Source organism: Narcine bancroftii, chromosome 1 (genome assembly GCF_036971445.1).
Source record: "Narcine bancroftii isolate sNarBan1 chromosome 1, sNarBan1.hap1, whole genome shotgun sequence".
Lineage (NCBI taxonomy): Eukaryota > Metazoa > Chordata > Chondrichthyes > Torpediniformes > Narcinidae > Narcine > Narcine bancroftii.
The window spans coordinates 68,745,294-68,764,449 of NC_091469.1; the positions used below are offsets into that span (position 1 = coordinate 68,745,294).

The 19,156-nt window shown below is 37.2% G+C and overlaps 1 protein-coding gene across 12 annotated transcripts in view; it reads right to left on the reverse strand.

Annotated features, from left to right (window-relative positions):
* aopep (aminopeptidase O (putative)) overlaps positions 1-19,156 on the reverse strand; it is a 329,712-nt gene that overhangs the window by 173,756 nt on the left and 136,800 nt on the right. For 8 of the 12 annotated variants that reach the window (XR_011354682.1, XR_011354680.1, XR_011354686.1 and 5 more), the window contains 4 exons: positions 17,070-17,172; positions 7,205-7,312; positions 6,794-6,837; positions 5,019-5,079 (listed from right to left, as the gene is read on the reverse strand). Coding sequence is in view for 9 of the 12 variants with exons in the window: in XM_069929436.1 (XP_069785537.1) it covers positions 5,019-5,079; positions 6,794-6,837; positions 7,205-7,312; positions 17,070-17,172 (316 nt within the window). In the remaining 3 variants the exon portion in view is untranslated. Of the gene's footprint in view, positions 1-3,448; positions 4,222-5,018; positions 5,080-6,793; positions 6,838-7,204; positions 7,313-17,069; positions 17,173-19,156 lie in introns of those variants that run through there. The other 4 variants (XM_069929469.1, XM_069929471.1, XM_069929456.1 and 1 more) reach the window with 2 other exon arrangements.

The following is a 19,156-nucleotide window of genomic DNA, read 5'->3' on the forward strand; positions in this document are numbered from 1 at the left end:
ATTCCAAATGAAAGAAAGAATTTCTCTTGGATTTTCTCTTCAAATTCAGCATACGCTGTTCTGCAATTATTTTATTATTTGCCATGCAAATTTCTCTTTTCTTTAAAAGGTAATGCTCTACAGTAATGACCATCAACAGGTTTCACAGAATTTGAAATTAAATCCAGAAACTGTTTATCCTGCTTCAAAAGTTCTTGAATATCTTTGAGACATTCAGGGAAATCAGTTTTAAACTGTTATTCCCACAGATCATTAAGTTCGACAACTGAAATTCTGTTGACATTTACATTCGACAATTTCTGACCATTATTCATTTTTCCTCCTAATGGTCCATTAATTGTCCATCCAAGCAACGCTCTCACAGCATAAGGTCTGTCATTTTGACTCATTACTTCTAGAGGTTCGAGAGCCTTTGGTACATCTAATCTGATTAACATCTCAATTTTAACATTAATCTTGGGTAAACATACACTGTTTTATATTATCCTGAGATGGACTATTTTCCCTATTCACAGGCATAGTCTTCTGAGTATATACATTTGGAAGATCACAAAATTTATTGCTATCCAATTCAGCAATCTGTAAACATGAAACTATACTAGTTTCAATGTTCCTTTCATCATTCATTGTCTTCAACAAGATCTGTGATTTTTTTTCCATCAAGATTAAGTTTATTCATTAATTCAATAGTACAAAATTATGCGGTCTTCCTAGATCAAGAAATGCATGTCTTCAGTAGGAAGCTTCCTTTTTTTGGTTTAACCTGTACAGGAACTATTGAGAGAGCTTTGTCACCGGCCCTAGTAAGACTGTTTGTCTGAACCGAAGCTGTTTGACATCCTTCTCAACTTTACTTTGTGAATGTGCGATAATTTGGTATGTTTTAAACTGCATATATCACAACTGAGTCGCTTGTTAGTTTTGCTGATGTGTCCTTTACACAAGCAACTGAAACATATTTCATTCTTCTTTAAAAAGGTTAATTTCACGTCATACAATTCTTTTCTCCAATCATGAACATTTTTCTAAAGCACGCTTATCTTTGCAATACAAACAGCTTTCCTGAACAGTTTGATCTTTTTTCCCTTGTTCTTTCTTGTCCTTGTATCTGACACAGCAGTAACAAAGGTACTTCCCTTTGGTTTCTGTTGAGACAATGATTTAGACCTCTTTACATCCTTAGGAACTATTGAAGTATCCTTAATATTTCCAAATGTTGTATGGTGTAAACCTGCACATGCCATTCCAAAAATTGTACTACATCCTCAAACGTAGCGTCCCTTCCAGAAAGCATCTTAAGCTCTGCAACTTTGGTTCTCCACAAATCCTTCAGTTTGTAAGGTAATTTATTGACAATAATCGTCAAATTAGCAAGCACATTCAGCTCTTGCAAATATACACTACTTCCCATTCCCATCCTCTCAGAAAGAGTGCATATGCTTGTAAAGCCTTTGCGTCTTCTGATTTTATTGCTGGCCAAGAAAGAATCTTGTCTATGTGGGCCCTTGCAATTTTATGCTTATCTCCGTAATGAGGATGCAATAATTCTTTTGCCCTTTTGAAACCTTGGTCTGGATCCATATATTGGCAACTTTTGACTAATTCCTTCATCTGTCTTCCAATATACTGTTCCAGGTAATACAGACAATCTTTGGTGTTTTTAGTATTACTTTCAATATGATGTTCAAAGGAATTCATGAATGTCAGATATTGTAATGGATCACCATTAAAAACTGGAATTTCCTTTTTAGGTAAACCAATATGAACCTTGTTGTCGCGCTAACATAGCAGAAATTTTATTTAGTTTTGCTGTGAGTCATGATATATTGTCTTGTCCACCATGGCTTGTGACTGCTTGTCTTGTTGTGAATGGAGTTGGCTGAACTTGAAGTGGTACCATAGGTGTTGAACCTTGATCTGTAAATGATGGCATTGATGGGGTTACTTGGTATGGCTGTGATGGCATTGGTGGAGATGCAACACGTGGTTGAGATATCAATTGTAGAATATTATCAACTCGCATGGTTGAACCTGGTTGAAATGCTCTTCTTTCAGGAAGATTCAGAAATTGTGCTCTCGAAAAAGATAGAATGTCACTAGCCTTTCCACAGGGTTTCCCATTGACATTTGAGCACTAGCAGTGCCACCCATGGTTCCTTGCTCAAGTATACTAATTTCTTGTGGCTGTAGTATCCATTAATTTGCTGGTGGCTCCTTGGGTACTTCAGGCTGAGTGATAGATCTTGCAGAAGCCTGAGCTAATGCTTTTACTATGGCCATCTTCATAGCATGTTGTTCCTCAAGCTCTAGTCTTTTCTTTTCCTATTCAATAATCTTTTTATTCTTCTTGCTGAATCTTCATTTCAGCTTCTTGCATAAGTTGCTGATATTTCATTTCAGCTTCTATATCTTCTAAAGCATTTTTTTTCAGAAACGACTCACATTGTGCACAAATAGTAACCAAGTCTGCATGGGCCTTAACATGCATAGCCAATGTGCTTGAAGCATGCAAAGCTGTACTCACTCCAGATGTCTTTGAAGATTTTGAAGATCTTCCTACACTCATAACCCTGGAAATACTATAATCAGGATTCACATCTGAACATTCAGATACCACCGATTGAGTCTCTATCTTCAGTATTTCACTTGGTGCAGCACCAGTGGGGCTTTGCAATGTACATTCATTTGTTCCAGTTCCACTAACCTCTAAACCAGCCATTGAGGTCTGCAGTGCCTTAATGGAGTCTTCTTCCTGCTTGGTAGTTGAAGCCACTTCTTCTCTGGTCACTGACTCCAACCTTCCACCAAGCCTTATCCATCCGCCTTGCTGGCTCAACTCACAATCAGATAGCTCTGTGAGAGGAGCTGTTTGTTCAAGGTCTCTAGCCTGAAGAGACTGCTTCTCCATCTTTACACAGCAGCTTGTCTTCTCTGGCTTCTTCTTGGAACTGTAAACAAATTTGCATCTTGCGTGGTCCTGGCTGTCTTAGTTCTGTATTCTGCACAAACTGGCTGTAAACTATGTTTATAGAACACAGAATCTGGGCTTCCTGCCAATTTTCCTGTAGAGTGGTATCTTATGTTTTTCTTTTTCAAGGTTACAGGTGCCTGAAGTCAGACAGACATGCTTTAACTGTACAATTCCAGAGATGTTCTCATAGAAGCTTCCAGAATTTTCTTCAAATCTTAACTTCTTCCTTCCAACCAAATTCACATTTTTATAAAACACTTTTATTTGAATAAATTGGAGGTGACACTTCCCAGCTTTTAAAACACATCACCTTCCAAGAGAAGTAAGCCTCGATATTCCAAATAAATCAAACTTGGTAATTGCAGCTGTAAATAGCTTTAATTTTTCATTGATAAAAGTGAATAAACATTTGCATAGCTTTACACATCATAACGATGAGTAAAACAAAGCATCTTGTAAATGATAACAATACTCCAAACAAATATAAATGAATTAAAATAATAACATATGATTAATAATGAAATATAATGAATTCAAAGAAAAGTTTTCAAGTGAGAACGAGCTCCTCGTCCGATCAGATATTACAGCATATGATGTTATAGTAATTATGGTAACTCTACAAAATAACAATCTTTCTTAAAGGAAAAATCATAAAACAACCATAAAACATAAATACAAGGTTTTAACCTTTACACTGTTGTCGCGGTGTTGTCACCTGCTCGAGCAAAGTGCAGGTGTCCCTCTTCGCTGCCCATAGCAGGTCTGTTCAGGCAGCCACCTTCCTGGGGTCATCAAAGTCTTCCTCTGCAGTGTGTAGCCGGACGTACGCAGGCAGCCTCTCTAGGAAGATTTGCTGGAACAGCGGGCAGGAGAAGTGGCCATCGTTGAGAGCGAGCATTCCATTCATGAGGGCGGAAGGGGCCCTGTCCCCCAAACCACAGATATGCAATGGTCGGGCAGTGCGCTCACACTTCAAGAGCCTGAAAGAGCGGGTTAACAGCTCTTTGATGGCCACATACCTTCCTTGTTCCAGGGGCTGCTGGAGGAAGTCGATGATGCGGGCTGCAGTGTTCTGATCAAGGGTGCTGACCATATGGTAGTAGCGCGCGTTGTCAGCGGAGATCCATTGAATGGCGAGCTGCCCCTTGGCTTGCTGGAACCACACCCATGGTTACAATGTCCAGAAGCCAAGCAGCTTCAATGCTATGGCATTGATCGCAGGTTGCTCTTCCATCTTCAGGTCAAAAGTGCTGTTTGGATCAGTCGGAGACATCACTGTAGCGAAGTCGCTATGTCTACAGCTAGGTTATAGATCTCGGTTATAGCCCTAAGGCCGTAGCTCAAATCCGCAGAAGACACACACACACACCAGTAGAGCGTATTCGACACTGAGTTTATTCAGTGGCAGCTCTGCCTTTTATAGTCAGCTCGGCTGTGTCACCACTGGGGTGTGGCTTGAGGCCGGCTGCCGATTAGTTACCTCGGATTCCCGGGCTCCGACTGGGAATTGGCCAGTTTCACTGCTCTTCCAGTGGCCTATGGAAACGGGTGTTTCACCCTGCATGATACTTTGCCGGTCGCCACGTTCGACAGCCACTTCCCGCTACAATTTACTATTTTTACTGAGGCATTCTTTACTTCTGTAAAGCTGTTATTAAATCTGAAAGTAGCAAGCCTGCTGAATTTCAATTTACAATTTTAAACAGAATTTTCTTTTTACATTAAACCTTTGCAAATTTTTTTTTCCCAATGAAGTGATAGGCATTCATTTTTTGGAAACTCCCACAAAGAGTAATTGTGAGCAAAGAATACATGAATCCAAATGCAAACAATTTAGATTGCCGCTCATCAAAAAGCAAAAAAAAACATTGCAGATACTGGAGACCCGACATGCATTAAGAAAACATTTGAAATGTTCAGGTTGCTAAGCATCTGTGGAAGGAGAGAAATGGCTCTGTTTCTCAGACGCTGCCTGACTTGAGTATCTCCATAATTTTCCGTTTATATTTTAGAAACTGCAAATACAAGTGGCTACGAAAATAAATACCTTTGGCAATCCTGCTACATCCAACCAGACTTGATAGATGGCTTCTACAGACAGCCCCTGACTATGGTGAATAAAGCAAAGGGAAAAATGTTAGTAATAGATTAACCTTTATGGAATGAAAAAAATCTGGGAGAAACTACTGACACATGTCAAAGAAGTTCATGGCCAATGCACTATACTAATGAGAAAAAAGTGTTGAATCTAATTCTAAGGAACGAAATAGGCGAAAAGTAATGCATATACAGTAAAACCCCTGGTATCTGGCATCTACGGGGATTGGTAGATATCACCATTCGAGAGGTTTTGAGATAAGTGTATTTGCCGGTTGCTTGAGATTACACAATGCATGGTTGGCAAACTAATTGCTAGGGGTGCCAATTTTAAACTTTTGTACTTTTACCAATTTATTTTCTGCAATTTCTTTTGCCAATTACTTGAGTCCTCCCGTTGCTAGAATTCCAAATAACAGGAATTTTATTATAATTGGGCATGATCCTCACTATATGACAACATTAAGAAAAATTGTGGCAGCAACTTTCCATGGACTTCTTTAACCTCGCTAAAATCTTTGACTCCATTAGTCCAGAGGAACTGTGGAAAAACCCCTTCAAAACATTTGATTGTGCTGGAGGGTAGAGAGGAGTTTCACCAGGATGTTGCCTGGGGTGGAGCATTTTAATTATGAGGAGATACTAGAAAGTCTGTCTATTGTCCCTGGAGCACAGGAGGTTGCGGGGGCATTACTGAGAGATATAGATAAGTTATATTGGAGGAAACATTTCCCCAAATTCAAAATAGAAACTAGAGGACAAAGATTTAGGGTAAGAAGTAAGAGATTTAGAGGGAATCCAAAGGGGACCTTAGTGGCATGTACCTGTATTACACTGCCTGAGAGAATGGTAGAAGCACAGTCACTATCACCATTCAAGAGGTTTTGAGACAATAACTTGAATTATACAGGTATAGAAGGTTATGAACCAAGAGCTGCAAGTTGGGATTAAAACAAATAGATGAGTGTAGTGGGTTGAATGGCCCGTTTCATGCTGTATGACTATAAATTCATATGCCCACAGAACGTTTTCTCAAATATTTATTCTTTGATGACATCCAACTCTGATATCAAACAATGGGACCACAACAGAACCAATTTCAGTGAGGAACAGTGTTAAATGTGTCTACATCTTGAGAGCCATACAGCATGGAAACAAGACCCCTTGTCCACAGAGTGCAGGCCAACCATTAATAATTTATACTTATGCTATCCTAACCCAATTTCTCCCCATATTCCCCTCAACTCCCCCTTCCTCACATTCTGCCACTCAGATTAAATAGAGAAAGACAATGTTTCTAATGACAGAAGCACTGATAACCAAACAGAATGATTTAAGATAATTAATTTTAAAAGGGCAACTTAAATATTAATTTTTGCACAGTTGCTATGAACTTGCACAGTATTTGTTTTTTTTTTAAGTTAATGCTGAATCAACAAAGATTGTCAAAGGAAATTAGATGAAGGGGAAGGGAAGCAGCCCTATAGAGTAAGGGCTAAGAGAAATAGGGTAGAAATTATGGGCCAAATGGTCTCTTCACTGGCTTCAATATTTTACTGATTTTATGAAGATGCATTTTGCAACACTGAACCCATGGTGCCACAAGGTGCACCAGATCATTATGTTACTTTCTAAACCACTAATGAATATTTAAAATTATTGTTAGAATGTCTTGACTGAATATCACATTTTAATTGTGTGAAGCAAAACATCTTTTATACATACCTCTCAAGTTGTGGAAAATTCTCCATAAACATCTGTAGAAAATCCTAATTTTGAAATAATAATAACTGTGACAAACAAGAAATTCAACAATTTGTCATCAAAGGAATAGATTATTTTAAAATAATTCTTAATGCAGTTTTTTTTTGGTTTATCCTCACTCAATCTTCACACTTTAAGTAGTGTTTTATAAGTGCAGAACATTGATTTTAGTGAAAGGAACATGAAGTGCAAAGCTACATTTAGAATTTTTACACTGTCTGCAATTTATATCATGACATTAGTGGATGGAGGCTAGACATTTTTTTTTAAATGACAGAGGTTCTACAGTTTGTGCAATTTAGTGGTTAAATCTTGCAGATCTCACATTTGCATCATTAAATATAAACAAGCAATTCTTCCAAAATTACTCACCTCAGAAAGAATTAGTTGCCCATGAAACTTCTCGACAAATCGCCCCAAAAACTTAAGAAAAATCTTTTGTCCCACTTGGTTTTCAAGGTAATAAAGTAGAAAATAACCCTACGAAAGTCACAATAAAAAAAAAGAAAATTGTAATAGATAAATAACAATAAACTGAATAAGTAGAAATTAGCAGACCAAAATTGGGCATTTAAAATGCAGATTTAATTTACACATCCAGTAGAATTACCCACAATTATTTGGATGCATGTAATTTTCCCCATATAGATCTACTTATAGGACTTAATTATTCTTTTGGCAATTTATTCAAATAGAAAAAAAAATTACCAACACCTAGCCTGACAACTTTTTTTCTCATAAATAAAAAAATCTAGTCTGTGTCTCATTCAGTCGAACATAAAGAAATTTGTACAAAGATTATCTGATGGAACAAAACCAAATTCCATGGCCCAGCAGCTGTCACTAAGTAATGTTGCAATACTTACATGAGACACTATTGCAATTTGCACAAGCAAATAAATATCTGTGATTTAAATGGTTTAAAAACAGTGAGCCAAGTCATAGTCAATGCTGCTCACTGACTGCACTCAATCCTTTGCACATTTCCTGTGACCGCACTTGCATTTAGCAGCCCTACAGGTCATGTTCGCCAACTATGTGCTATAACCCCTCCCTTTTTTTTTTAAGCGTACAACGGTTTCTTTATTCAGCCTTGATAATGCTAGTGGGAGTGAGGGGTACAAAGAAAGAGTTCAGTAAATCCTTCTCTACGCTGAGCCCCACTCAAAGCAGAGAGAGTATCCATCCCATTTTTATACACCTTTGGGCAGGGGTCTGCATGAAATACAAGTTTTACACGAGTTTCACATAGCTGGTGATTCTTGTGTTTTTTTTTAAATTTTTTATTTTTCACACCATAAATCACAATAGCCATGATATACACTTTTTCTTTTCCACACATTTACAGTGACTTTTTCTCCCTCCCCCCTCCCTCCTCCCAGGCCACCCCCCACCCCCCCCCCCCCTCATCCATTTTAGGTATACAATCTAGGTTGCATTAATTCAGTCAGACAATGTTGTCATTCAACAAAAATACACCAGAAATTCTACTGAGTCCATTCTTTTCTTTTCTTCTCCTGCCATCAACTTAGGTAATGTTTGTTCCCGGTAGGTTTTCGCTATTGTATTTAATGTAAGGCTCCCATACTTGTTCGAATATTTCAATATTATTTCTTAAACTATATGTTATTTTTTCTAATGGAATACATTTATTCATTTCTATATACCATTGTTGTATTTTCAAATTATCTTCCAATTTCCAGGTTGACATAATACATTTTTTTGCTACGGCTAGGGCTATCTTGACAAATCTTTTTTGTGCATCTTCCAAGTCAATTCCAAATTCTTTATTTTTTATGTTACTTAGGAGAAAGATCTCTGGATTCTTTGGTATATTGTTTTCTGTTATTTTATTTAATATCTGATTGAGATCATCCCAAAATTTTTCTACTCTCTCACATGTCCAGATTGCATGAATTGTTGTTCCCCTTTCTTTTTTACATCGAAAACATCTATCAGATACTGTTGGGTCCCATTTATTTAACTTTTGCGGTGTAATGTATAGTCTGTGTAACCAATTATATTGTATCATACGCAGCCTCGTATTTATTGTATTTCTCATCATTCCAGAACATAATTTCTCCCATGTTTCCTTTTTTATCTTTATATTTAAATCTTGTTCCCATTTTTGTTAAGTTTTACCATTTGTTTCCTCATTCTCCTTTTCTTGCAGTTTGATATACATATTTGTTATAAATCTTTTGATTAACATTGTATCTGTAATCACATATTCAAGGTTACTTCCCTCTGGTAAACTCAAATTGCTTCCTAATTTATCTTTCAAGTAGGATCTCAGTTGGTAATATGCCAGTGCTGTATCTCCAGTTATATTGTACTTATCTCTCATTTGTTCAAAGGATAAGAATCTACTTCCTGAAAAACAATTTTCTATTCTTTTAATCCCTTTTTTTTCCCATTTTCTAAAGGAAAGGTTGTCTATTGTACAAGGGAGTAGCTTATTTTGCGTCAATATTAGTTTTGGTATTTGATAATTTATTTTATTTCTTTCTACATGAATCTTCTTCCATATATTGAGGAGATGGTGTAATACTGGAGAAGTTCTATGTTCTACCAATTTTTCGTCCCATTTATATAATATGTGTTCAGGTATCTTTTCCCCTATTTTATCTAATTCTAGTCTCGTCCAGTCTGGTTTTTCCCTTGTTTGATAAAAATCTGATAGGTACCTTAATTGTGCGGCTCTATAATAATTTTTGAAGTTTGGCAATTGTAAGCCTCCTTGTTTATACCATTCTGTTAATTTATCTAGTGCTATCCTCGGTTTCCCCCCTCTCCATAAAAATCTCCTTATTATTTTCTTTAACTCTTTGAAGAATTTTTCTGTCAGTTGTATTGGCAATGCCTGAAATAAGTATAGTATCCTTGGAAAAATGTTCATTTTAATACAGTTTATCCTTCCTATCAGTGTTAGTGGTAGCTCTTTCCAATGCTCTAAATCGTCCTGTAATTTTTTCATTAGTGGATTGTAATTGAGTTTATATAATTGGCCTAGATTTTTGTTTATTTGCACACCTAGGTATCTTATTGCCTGCTTTTGCCATATGAATGGGGATTCCTCCTTAAATTTTGAGAAATCTGCGTTATTCATAGGCATTGCTTCACTTTTATTTACGTTTATCTTGTATCCCGACACTTCTCCATATTCCTTCAATTTCTTATATAGTTCTTTTATTGATAGTTCTGGTTCTGTTAAGTACACTATCACATCATCCGCAAATAGACTGATTTTATATTGCCTGTCTTTCATTTTTATTCCTTTTATATTATTATCTATTCTTATCGATTCTGCTAGTGGTTCTATAGCTAGCGCAAACAATAATGGTGATAGTGGGCATCCCTGCCGCGTTGACCTGCTTAAGTTAAATTGCTTTGATACATTTCCATTTACTGTCACTTTCGCTAACGGTCCCTCATATAATGCCTTAATCCAATTAATATACTTCTCCGGTAAACTGAATTTTTGCAATACTTTGAACAAGTAATTCCATTCTACTCTGTCGAAGGCCTTCTCTGCGTCTAAAGCAACTGCTACTGCCGGTGCTTTATTTCCTTCTACTGCATGAATTAAGTTAATAAATTTATAAATATTGTCTGTTGTGCGTCTTTTTTTGATAAATCCAGTTTGGTCTAAATTTACCATTTTCGGTACCTGTTCTGCTAATCTGTTTGCTAATAGTTTAGCTATTATCTTATAATCTGTGTTTAGCAGAGATATTGGTCTATATGACGCTGGTGAGAGTGGATCTTTCCCTTGTTTTAGTATCACTGTAATTATTGCTGTTTTACATGAATCTGGTAAGTTTTGTGTCTCATCAATCTGGTTGATTACATCCAGGAGGGGTGGTATTATTAGATCTTTAAATGTTTTGTAGAATTTTATTGGGAGTCCATCCTCTCCTGGTGTCTTATTATTTGGTAAATTTTTTATTATCTCTTGTATTTCTACTGTTCCAAATGGTTCTGTTAATTTATTTTGTTCCTCTATTTGTAGTTTTGGTAGTTCAATTTTAGTCAAAAATTCATCTATTTTCCCTTCTTTCCCTTCGTTTTCGGTTCGGTATAATTGTTCATAGAATTCTCTGAAGTTTTCCTTAATTTCTTTTGGATTATATGTAATTTGTTTGTCTTTTTTCCTTGTTGCCAATACCATTTTCTTAGTTTGCTCTGTCTTAAGCTGCCATGCTAAGATTTTGTGTGTTTTTTCACCTAGTTCATAATATTTCTGTTTTGTCTTCATTATATTCTTCTCCACCTTATATGTTTGTAATATTTCATATTTTATTTTTTTATCCGCCAATTCTCTTCTTTTGGTTGTATCTTCCTTTATTGCTAATTTTTTTTCTATGTTTATTATTTCCCTTTCCAACTGCTCTGTTTCCTGATTATAGTCCTTCTTCATCTTGGTTGCATAACTTATTATTTGTCCTCTAATGAATGCTTTCATTGCGTCCCATAGTATAAACTTATCTTCCACTGATTCCGTATTTACTTCAAAGTACATTTTTAATTGTTTTTCAATAAATTCTCTAAAATCCTGTCTTTTAAGTAGCATGGGGTTTAATCTCCATCTATACATTCTTGGAGGGATGTCCTCTAGCTTTACTGTCAGTATTAAGGGTGAATGGTCCGATAGCATTCTCGCTTTATATTCTGTTTTTCTTACTCTATCCTGCATACTAGCTGATAACAAAAATAGGTCTATTCTTGAGTATGTTTCATGTCTAGTCGAGTAGTATGAGTATTCATTTTCTTTTGGGTTTTGTTTCCTCCATATGTCCACAAGTTTCATTTCTTGCATTGATTTAATTATAAATTTGGTTACTTTGTTCTTCGTGATAATTTTTTTCCCCGTTTTATCCATATTTGGATCCAAATTCAGATTGAAATCCCCTCCTATTAGTATGTTCCCTTGCGTATTAGCTACCTTCAAAAAGATATCTTGCATAAACTTTTGATCTTCTTCGTTAGGTGAATATATATTAAGTAGATTCCAAAGCTCCGAATATATCTGACATTTTATCATAACATATCTCCCTGCTGGATCTATTATTTCCTCTTCTATTTTAAATGGCACATTTTTGCTAATTAATATAGCCACTCCTCTTGCTTTTGAATTATACGATGCTGCTGTTACATGTCCTACCCAATCTCTCTTTAATTTCTTGTGCTCCAATTCAGTTAAGTGTGTTTCTTGGACAAATGCTATATCTATTTTTTCCTTTTTCAGTAAATTTAGTAGTTTCTTCCTTTTAATTTGGTTATGTATTCCATTAATATTTAGAGTCATATAGTTCAGCGTAGCCATTTTATATTTTGTTTATCTTCTCTTTCCGTTTTTCCATCATTACCTTTCCTCCTTTTCCATTTCTGTTTTCTTATTTTCAACTCTTTACCAGACAACATTCCTACAACATCCAACATTTTCCTTATTCTCCTATTTCTATCTTCTTTATCCCCAACCTCCCCTTCCCCTCCTGAGTTGTCCTTTATTCCTTGTCGGACAACCACATCTCCCCTTTCCATTTGGATTTGCGAATCCACTCGCAAGCGTCAACTGATTTTGCAGTGACCGCTCTTTTCCCCCACCCAGCCCCCCCCAGAAAAGATTTCACTTTTTATATGTCACAAAGGTCACTCTTTTAATTCCCTCCTTATTCTCTCTATTCCATTACCTTCCCTTATTAATTCTTGTCTATACTATCTATGTTTTCCTCTAATTACAGATACTTTCACGTATGCCCATTGTCTCTATTCACTCTTATACCTCTTTACCCGCATACATATCAATCGTGGTCATTTTTGCCCTCATTACCCGTCTTCATCCCTCAGTCTATTTTTGTCTTTACCCACATACATATCAATCGTGATCATTTTTGCTCTCATTACCCGTCTTCATCCCTCAGTCTATTTTTGTAATTGTTCTGCAAATTTTCGTGCTTCTTCTGGATCCGAGAACAGTCTGTTTTGTTGTCCTGGAATAAATATTTTCAATACCGCAGGATGCTTCAGTGTAAATTTATATCCTTTCTTCCATAAAATCGCTTTTGCTGTATTGAACTCTTTTCTCTTCTTTAGGAGTTCAAAGCTTATATCTGGATAAATGAAGATTTTTTGCCCTTTATACTCCAGTGGTTTGTTGCCCTCTCTTACTTTTTCCATTGTCTTCTCCAGTACCTTTTCTCTTGTAGTATATCTTAGGAATTTTACTACAATAGATCTTGGTTTTTGTTGTGGTTGTGGTTTAGGGGCCAATGCTCTATGTGCCCTTTCTATTTCCATTTCTTGCTGTAGTTCTGGACATCCTAGGGCCTTAGGGATCCATTCTTTTATAAACTCCCTCATATTCTTGCCTTCTTCATCTTCCTTAAGGCCCACTATCTTTATGTTATTTCTTCTGTTATAATTTTCCATTATATCTATTTTTTGGGCTAGTAATTCTTGTGTCTCTTTAGTTTTTTTATTAGATTCCTCCAATTTCTTTTTTAAGTCTTCTACCTCCATTTCTGCTGCTACTGCCCGTTCTTCCATCTTGTCCATTTTTTTCCCCATTTCTGTTAAGGTCATATCCATTTTATTTATTTTCTTTTCTGTGTTGTTTATTCTTTTTCTTAAATCATTGAATTCCTGTGTTTGCCATTCTTTAAATGACTCCATGTATCCTCTAACAAGAGCAAGTATATCCTTTACCTTGCCTTTCCCTTTATCTATTTCACTGTATTCTTCCTCTTCTTCTTCCTCTGGGTTGGCCATCTGTTGTTTCTTTGATGCCCTTTCCTCCTCTTCTTTCTTGTTTCCATTGTCTTCTGTGGTCTCTTCTTGCTGCAGGTGTTCTGCAGCTGTCGTTGCCGGCTGTGGAGATCGACTCCCCAGCTGGTCCCCCCTCCCGTCGGTGTGTTTTTTTTCATGCGCATAGCGCATGTGCGAGGAGTCGCGCATGCGCGGTTGCGCACTTTTACTCGGCTCTGTGAGCCATTGTTGTAGTTCTTTTTCTACCGACCTGAGGTAGTGGGGTCCTCTCTCCACAGCGGGCATCTTCGGACAGGTAAGGCCTTCACCTTTTTCCTCCGTTGTCTTCTCTTCCTCTCTTCTTTCCGTTGATTTTGATTTTTCTCCTTTTGTCTCCATCTTCTTTCCACCTTTATACTCACTTTTCTTTAACTTGTATTTCTGTGCCTTTGTATTTTCTCTTGTTTTTCCCGACTTTTCTGGAGAGGGCTGGAGTTCACCGTCCGGCCACTACTCCATCACGTGACTCCTCTCTATAATCCCTCCCTTGAGGAAAAGTAGTCAACCAGCACTGACCAGGTGTTGGGCAACAGATCCTGAAGCTCCCTCCAGATAGTCTCTTGAAAGAGGCATTCAAAAACATTGCAAATAAAATGCACCTTAAAATACTTTAAAGTACTAGATACAAATTAAATACACAATATATAGGCCGGTGAGTCTTACTTATAGGCCGGTGAGCCTTACTTATAGGCCGGTGAGCCTTACATCAGTAGTGGGCAAAATGATGGAATCCATTATTAAGGATGTAATAGCGGAGCATATGACTAGCAGAGAAGGGATCGGACAGAGTCAACATGGATTTACAAAAGGTAAATCGTGCTTGACAAATCTATTGGAATTCTTTGAGATGGTGACAGGTAAAATAGATGGGGGAGAGCCAGTGGATGTGGTGTACCTGGACTTCCAAAAGGCCTTCAATAAGGTCCCGCATAAACGACTGGCTTACAAAATCAAGGCTCATGGGATTGGGGGCAAAGTATTGATGTGGATTGAGAACTGGCTGGCAGGTAAAAGACAGAGAGTTGGGATAAATGGCTCGTTTTCTGAGTGGCAGGTGGTGACCAGTGGGGTACCACAGGGATCTGTACTGGGACCCCAGCTGTTCACAATTTACATTAATGATCTGGATGAGGGGATTGGATGTAATATCTCCAAATTTGCAGATGACACTAAGCTAGGAGGGGTTGTGTGCACGGAAGAGGGGGTCAGGAAGCTCCAGTGTGATTTGGATAAATTGAGGGACTGGGCAGATACATGGCAAATGCACTAGAATGTAGATAAATGTGAGGTTATCCACTTTGGTAATACAAACCGGAGGGCAGATTACTATTTGAATGGCAATAGATTGGGAGATGGGGAAGTGCTGAGAGACCTAGGGGTTCTTGTGCACCAGTCTCTGAAGGCGAGCATGCAGGTACAGCAGGCGGTTAAAAAGGCAAATGGTATGTTGGCCTTCATATCAAGAGGGTTTGAGTATAGGAACAAGGATACCTTACTGCAGCTGTACGGGGCCTTGGTGAGACCCCACCTGGAGTATTGTGTGCAGTTTTGGTCACCTTATCTAAGGAAGGATGTTCTTGCAATGGAGGAAGTGCAGAGGCGATTCACCAGGCTGATACCTGGAATGGCAGGAATGACTTATGAGGAAAGATTGCGCAAATTGGGATTGTACTCGCTGGAGTTTAGAGGATTGAGAGGGGATCTCATAGAGACATATAAAATTCTGGCCGGACTAGACAGAATGGATGCAGATGGGATGTTTCCAATGATGGGAAAATCCAGAACCCGGGGCCATGGTTTGAGGATAATAGGCAAACCATTTAGGACCGAGATGAGGAGGAATTTTTTGACCCAGAGGGTGGTGAATCTGTGGAATTCATTGCCACAGAGGGCAGTAGAGGCAGGTTCATTAAATATATTTAAGAGGGAATTAGATCTATTTCTTCAGTATAAGGGTATTAAAGGTTACGGAGAGAAGGCAGGGACGGGGTACTGATCTTTAAGATCAGCCATGATCTCATTGAATGGCGGAGCAGGCTCGAAGGGTTGAATGACCTACTCCTGCTCCTATCTTCTATGTTTCTATGTTTCTAATACAAAGAAACAAATATCACTCACTTGCAATTTATTTATTTTATTAAATTTAAATTTAAATTATACAGACTGAACCGTCACAGGCCAATTTAGCCCTACGAGTTCGTTCCACCCATTTTACACCAAATTTACCTACACCCCTGTATGTTTTTCAAGGGTGGGAGGAAACCGGCACCTCCAGAGAAAACTCATGCAAACACAGGGAGAACATACAAGCGCCTTGCAGAGAGCATGGGATTTGAACCCTGGTCCAGTCCCGATCGCTGCCCCTGTAGAGGCATTGCACTAACCGCTATGCCAACCGTGCTGCCCAAACTAAGTTGGCATCCCTATTCAATTAAAATGAATTTTCACTCCAAATGTTAGCTGTCTTTGGAGTAAAGATGTGGCACAAGGTGCTCTTTAACCTGCTACCTTTTATAGCTGATTCTATCTTTGATGTGACTTGCTAGACTGCACACAGAAGACCCTCCTCACTGTACCAGGTACAATGTAACAGTAAACCTGCTTAGAGGATCCAGTCCTTCAGCTCAGGCTAACTCTGGCAGCAAAGAAGGAAGTAGTCTTTACAGGGCTGGCAAAATCCAGGTATGCTTCAAATCTTTAAGAGCAAGTCCTTAAGCTTAAGGGATAATGGCAGTGCCTACTAGCTTTGACAGTACAGGTTGCAGGAAATATTCAGAAATTCATGAAAATTTATTCCAAAGGCTATGTTATAGATATTCATGCAGAAGCCAGAGGTGAACATCCTGAAACCTCATTCCAAACCCTGGTGTAGCGCGAATAAAAGCTCTCATGAATGGAGGGAGGACCACACTTTTACTAGCTTATAACAAAGGGTAGGGTCTTACAAAGGTCTTCAGTAGGGCTCTGGATTTAGGCGGGAAACCTGGGTTATATATGGGTAGATGGGGGCGGAGCCTGGGGGAGGAGCCTTTTGCTATTGATCGAACCTATAGGATAGAAAGAATGCAGCAACTATCTGTGTTTCTGATCATGTGCAATAAGAATACACTGACTGGCATCTCTGTTTCATTTTCCCCACATTTGTTCTGCATCCAACAAAATTTCTCGACTTCAATCGATCCAGGATGTAGTGGCTGAGTTCCATTATCCAATGGAACTGGTTGTATGTAAAATGAATTCATGAAAGTATCAGGGAAAACAAGAAAAAAAAACCTTGGATGTGATGTAGCCCAACAACATCCTTCAAGACTCTTTTATTGTACTTCGATCTCTTTTAAAAGAGTGATTACTGATCAAGACACAGAACACCGCAAGTGACCATACCCAAGATACCTTCAGAATCTTAATATGCATAAAAGGAAGCTCTTACCTTTAAGTAATGAACTTGCATAAAGTTTTTTCCTGGATTTCGACCATGTTTGACAATTGTACCACCAGAATTGCTCACTACACCTGTGTTCTCCTTGTTGGGCCTGTAAAATTAAACAATATCAAAAATAAAATTGCATTATATATAATTAGCTATAAATACCTATATAAAAAAGTTGGTTGTAATTCTCAGAGTCTCAATCTGAGGGATATGCAGGGGCATTATAGTTAGTGGTACTGCGACACATCTAAAGCAACTGAGTTCATTCCTGACCCGCACGCTGTCCGTGTGGTGGGATTTGCACATTTTCTCTAACAAGGTAGGTTCACCTGGGAGCTTCTTTCTCCACATCATAAACATCTCTAGATAGGTTCATTGCTATTATTAACTACTCGGTGTAAAAATCAGGATGTTAATGGGCACTCAAGAGAGAGTAAGTTACAGAGAAGTGGGAGAATTGCAATGAGGGTTAGAATACAAAACAAGGCTATGAAAAGCATAATTTATTTTTTGGGGTTTTTAAAAATATTTTATTTATTGAATCATGATGCATATGTTAAAAGATATAATTAATGAATGAAAAAGAACCACAAAATACATACATGATATTTTAAAACTAATCCCCTACAACTTCCCCACCCCCTTCCCTAACCCACTTTCCCCAATGCTCCCCCCTCTAACTTACCCCCAAAAAATGAAAGAAAAAGAAAGAGGAGATCGCATAACATCAAAATTCATCAGTTAATTACCATGGTTTGGAGCAATACCACTATTGTGCAGGAAGGAGATTTGATCATTCAACCCCATATAATCCAAATACTGGCTCCAAGTTTTACGATTTAAAAAAATCACATAAATTATATGTTATCTTTTCCAATGGAATACAAGACTTTAACTCCATATGCCATCAATGGATACTCAAATCAGTCTCATTTTTCCAAGTATTTGCCAAACATTTTCTAGCCACAGCTAATGCCGATCTCAAAACAGTGATTTGAAATCTATTTAATTCTAAACTAATCCTCTTAATATTATCCATCAAAAATACCAAAGGATCTAATGAAAATTTCACTTTCAAAATAACTTGCAAATATTCCTTGCTTATTCCAAAAAGGTTTCACTGTCTCACATGACCAAGTAGAATGTAAAAAAAGAACCTACATCCTTATGACACCTAAATCATAAATCTGAAGAAATAAAATTATATTTCCTTAATTTTTCCAGAGTTAAATATAATTGATGAATAAAATTATAATGAACCAATCGATACCTTACATTTACAATTTTATCATACTATCCCTACATAAATTCATCCAATCATCCTGAGGAATAAGTATACCTAAATCTTTCTCCCATTTCAATCTAGATTCATGTATATCCAGCTTAAGCATTTTATTCTGTAGTAAAGCATACATCTTGGATATAAATCTCTTCTCACCACCCTCAGTAAGTAAAATTTCAAACTTAGATCATCAAGGTAACCATAGAGTATGTCCAAAATTATCCAACAATAAAGCTTTAATTTGATAATAATAAAAAAGGAGCATTTGAAGATATATCATATTGTTCTTTCATTCTTTGAAAATAAATAAAATATCCTTCTTCTAACAAACTTGCACCAATTTAATACCCTTTTGATCCCATAACTTCAAAAGTTGATTATTAAGTGTAAAGGGGCAAAGCTTATTTTGGTACAATGGAGTTTTAGCTTTATCTGAAATGTTACCTTGAGTAGCTATGGCTTCATATTTTTATACCATAAATCCATTAAGTGTTTCAAAACAGGTAAATTATAATTACTCAATAATTTAGGATTCCATCTATAAATAAACTGATCCATCTTCTTCTCACAAATTAAAGATAGTTCAATATTAGCCCATATCAAAGGTGTATCTATTTCAAACATCCTATTAATAAATTTCAATTGTGTTGCATCATCATCATTTTGAAAATTAGGAAGTTGCAAACCTCCTAATTCATATTTCCAAGTCAATTTCTGTAATAATACCCTTACCATTTTATCCTTCCATAAAAATTTCCTCAGCAAAGCATTTAAATCCTTAAAACATTTTTTGAGGAATCTTACA